The sequence below is a fragment of the Limanda limanda genome, chromosome 23 (genome assembly GCF_963576545.1).
Source record: "Limanda limanda chromosome 23, fLimLim1.1, whole genome shotgun sequence".
In the NCBI taxonomy this organism is placed as follows: domain Eukaryota; kingdom Metazoa; phylum Chordata; class Actinopteri; order Pleuronectiformes; family Pleuronectidae; genus Limanda; species Limanda limanda.
Genome location: NC_083658.1, coordinates 8,044,430 through 8,048,934, shown reverse-complemented (window position 1 = coordinate 8,048,934; position 4,505 = coordinate 8,044,430). Strand labels below are relative to the sequence as shown.

The 4,505-nt window shown below is 48.5% G+C and overlaps 1 protein-coding gene across 1 annotated transcript; it reads right to left on the bottom strand.

Annotated features, from left to right (window-relative positions):
- Nucleotides 1–654: 654 nt before the first annotated feature.
- Nucleotides 655–2,075, bottom strand: tmem198b (transmembrane protein 198b). The gene is made up of 4 exons (XM_061067093.1): nucleotides 1,910–2,075; nucleotides 1,238–1,819; nucleotides 897–1,096; nucleotides 655–807 (listed from the first exon to the last, which is right to left on the bottom strand). The coding sequence occupies exons 1-4, from the start codon at nucleotides 2,064–2,066 to the stop codon at nucleotides 655–657; spliced, it is 1,092 nt and encodes a 363-aa protein (XP_060923076.1). The 5' UTR covers nucleotides 2,067–2,075.
- Between the last annotated feature and the right edge of the window lie 2,430 nt (nucleotides 2,076–4,505).

Sequence of the window (4,505 nt, the reverse complement as noted above, 5' to 3'; positions counted from 1 at the left end):
AGGGCCCTTACTTCCCTTTTTATAGATAATCTTCATTGGGCGTTTAAGATGCCTACAGGCTGAGGAACGTGGTTACTTCTGCCGCATCAGCTGAAAAGTGACGGCAGCAGTAGAACAGCACGCTGAATGAGGGCAAAGTTGTGTTTGAATCTTTCGTACGATGCCCGATGTTGGAACCTGAGGCGGGTTTGCACTCTACTCTGATCCCTGATCTGGTTCGACTTGCGATGGTGACAGACAGGTCGGGGTCTCAGCATCAACCCCCTCAAGAGTGTATCCGCGGTGTGTGTTTTTTGTGTAAGTGCATGCATGCATTTGTGCATTTGAATCTACCGAGAGACAGCTATAAGAGGTCGGATCAAACCTCTGCACCACACTGACGGCTCCAGCAGGTGTACACAAGGGGAGTGGAGCTTTAGAACCTAACATCTAATCAATAAAGAGTCAAATATGTTCACATTTGGGGGGAAATCCAGCCCTAAACATATCTTCATCCGCTTAAGAGTGAGGCTAAACCCAGATTGTATTTAGCCCAGAATATTTGCATTTAAACCTAGTGGTGGTTCGTGATTACCCCCAGGTGGGTGGTGATTTTAGAGTCATACGTCTCCCTGGTTCGTGGTGTGTTCAGGCCTCTGTGAGTCGGAGAAGTGGTCAGGCCCTTAGCGAGGGTCCCGCTGCTCCGCTGAGGGGAGTCGTGGAGCTGCAGTCGTAGCCCAGGTCCACCACGGCATGGGGTCCAATAACCAGCCGTCCCGGGAAGGGCTGCGCCTGCACCTGCCGGTCTCGGAAACTCTGGATGTAGCTCTGCGAAAATGACAGATTTGTTTAAAACTAAATGGAGAAAAAAACATGCAATTCGTTGGCCGGGACAACAAACGGAGAAAGCTTCTCACCGGCGAGAGGACGTCCGTGTCGTAGCGGCGGATGGGGTTTGGTTTGCGACGGTAGGCGGGCTCAGAGACTTGCTTGGCCGGGTTTTGATGGTGGGAGGAGGCGCCATGCTGCTGCTTCTTCTTCTTCTTGCTGCGGTAGCGGTCGTCGCGCTGACGAATCCGCATCACCTGCATCCTCCTCTGCTGCCGGCTGATGATCACTGGGGAGCAAAGGGGAAAACGGCGGTGAGGAGACACTAAGGGCTTATGTGATGCTTTGCTTTACATGGGGTGAAGAAGTAAACGGAGGCAGCCCGGAAAAACAACTAGTTTAAGAGAGATAAACTACTGGTTTTCCTCACCCTTGGTATGGGAGTATCCCTCAGCGGTCACCTTCCACTGGACCATGACACCCAGCAGGGTGAGGGCAGGCCACACCCCGAGCACCACCCACGTCAGCCAGCACACAGGTTTGCCAGGTGCTGCTTTCAGCCGCTCGTACATGTACAGCACCAGGGCGAAGAGCTCTATGAAGTAGTCCAACGCCACCGTGATCACTGCTGCACCGAACATCGCGGTGGACAGCGTGGTAAAGAGGCGCTGCCACTGCAGAGTGAGCACGGCGAACAGCATGCCCAGGCCAAGCAGCACGCCAAGGGGCACCCAGACGGAACGCGGCGGGCTGTCGGACAGCTCCTCCAGGCCGACCAGGGTGGCCACGGCTACCAGCAAGCCCAGCAGCAGGCCCACCATAAAGAGGCCCACGCTGCGGACCAGCATGGTGACCAGGCCGCAGAGCGTGCCGATGCCCAGGCCGATGCCCACCGAGGCCTCCACGCTCAGCTGGGTGTCCAGCACGCGCTCCTTGTAGCAGAGCATGAAGATGACGACAGAGCCGAACATCAGGCCCGTCAGGAACATCACGGCTTTGAAGCAGCGATAGCCTGAAAGTAGAGGAGGAAACATATGACACAACATCTCTGAGGCAGGGGTTCAAACTTACAGGAATGTTCCAGTTCAACTTTCCAACTTACCAAAGAAGCAAAAAATGATGCCGAAAAGACAGCACATAGAGCAGACAACACAGGGGACCACCTTGTAGCGGCCGGCGGTGTCCTCGCAGCCATCCAGCCGCTCGGGGGTCAGCTTCTGGAAGGGCTGGTCCAGCAGCGTATCCAGGGTGGTCGACATGGCGATGAGGAGGAGAGGGAGGGAGGTGAGGGAGATGGAGGTAAAGAGGTGATCAGGTGGGAGGCGAGGGGCAGGGAAGGCTATGGAACACTGCCCAGGTGCATGGTTTTATCTGCGGATAGAAAAGAGAAGAGATGACAACAAAAGTTAGACAAACAAGTGTTATTTCAATTAAAGGGCCAAAATCGTATGTCATGTTCGATGTAAGTGATTATTGCATGTTGATTCCCAGAATTCAAACCGAAAACTCGTAGGTTTTTACCATATTATTTGAAAAATCCAGGCCAAGTCCAATTGATTTCAATATAATGAGATAAACCACAAACAAGCAAAACCACTGGCATGATCCAAAAAGATCAGCATCAGCGCCAAAGTGGCTTTCAAATTTGAAGCAGTATTATAACCAGATTTTTGCTTTGTGTCCACATACACACACAAACACACACATGCACACAGTTTGGCTTCCCCCCCGCCCGGCAGTATCAGTGGATAATAATAGCTCAGATGACAGTGGGTGTTTGAGCAGGGTGGACGAGGGCAATCAGAGCTGTGTGCTCTCCCTGGGTTGAAGGGGAGGACGTTGACAGTAATGATGTATGTAAAGCTCCTTTTATTCTAGTATGATGACAAACTATTTACATCTGATCTGTGCCAAAATTGAATGGGTTCTTTCTTGGGACCTATAAGACAAATATTATATAAAAAGAAACCTGATTAGATTTTCTCGTATGTTTCAGATTCCTGAAACTTTTCCAGGATTTTCATGAGCTCTAGAAACACTGATGAGGAGGAAAAGTGCAGGAAATGTAGGAATGTTACAGCTAGTGCAATTAAAAGGGAGAAGAATTGATCATTTGCAGAACTGAAGCAGGAAAAAAAAAAAAAAAACTGTGTCCCCTCATTCCCACACCTCCTCCCCCTGCGGTTGCTTTTGTTCTCTCCATCTCAGGGTGAGTTCAGTCCAACTGGGGAACATTTCTGGGTCAGAGGTGCTTACGCAACTTTAGTCTGGAGTCTCCGATATTCATGATATCCCCTGACCCCTTCCTGCTTTCCTTTGTCCTCCTTTTGAATCCTGAATCCTTCCTACCTCCCTTCAGCACCTCTTCACTTTCATCACTCACCCCCCCCCCCCCTTCAGCCTCTACCTAATTACACCCCTCGAGGGTTGGGTCAGTAAGGAGTACATTAATATTTGTTTGTGTTATGCAGGAGGTTGAAAGTGGTCTGAAAGAACAAGCATGTCTGGCTTCTCCCTTTCCTGCAGGGAAGGTGGTTTTAAAAAAGGCTGGAACAGATGCAGCTGGGAGCCGGAGTCGACCCGACGTGACCTCGAGCCGGGACAAAGTCCGCCGCACTCTGACGGTGAAAGATCTAAGACAAAAAGGTTGATGAAAGCGTACAAATTGGCCTTAATTACGACTAAAGCAAGTGTGTGTGTGTGTGTGTGTCTAACATCGAGGTGCTGCTGCATTTGAAAGGAGCGATAACAGAAACAGTCAGGGATGAATGATAAAGCCCAAAATGTCATTAACCCAGACACACACACACACACAAAGTCTAAAATAGCTTGCATATAGAAACACAATCACAATCACCACACCCACACACACTCTATCAACATTTTAATCCCCATATTCATCCAAACATGTCATATTAATAATCATCTTTCTGTGGAGGATTAGTAGGTTACAACTGGGTGACCCTGTTTGTGTGCGTGCACGTGTGCGTACGCGCGTGCATGTGTGTGTCCTGCAGAATTAAGCTGTTTCCTAGTCCCGCAGATCAAAATGTGCAGTTCTTATGTTTGCAGACGGATCATCCTCTGTTAGAAAAACACACACACACACAGACAAAATAAACAAGAGTGGAGCTTCTTCCTCAGCGTTCCGAATCCGCAGCAACAACAACAACCCTCTCCTCCTGTTACCCCGCTTCCTGTCTGTTGCCGTGACAACCTCGGCATACTGACAGACAGTCGGTAGTCGAGCCTGGTCCAGGGCTCGGCCAATGGAAGAGGAGCTTAAACTCCCATAGCAACAGTGTTAGAGCCAATCAATGACCTTGCCTGTTCCCTCTATGAATGTATTCATATAAATGTGTGTGTTATAAAAGCAGGTTCTCCTGCTATAGAAACCCTCCTCTCAAATCTATATCAAATGACACACACACAGAGTCATCATCATCATAACACATCAGGACAAAAGCTTATCAAATCCACACTGATGTCCTCAGAATGTTAAGTCAGTCAAAATAATCAAAACAGTGAAGTTATTTAAATGCAAAAAGTAAGAAAATCTTTTGGATAAATGAAAAAATAAGTTGAGTTAAAAATGTAGGTAGAAACAAATTTTAAAAATGTTTGCACAAATGATCTAAATGTGCCAGTAATAATAACAATAATAACTTTATTTGTATAGCACTTATCTAAACGAGGTT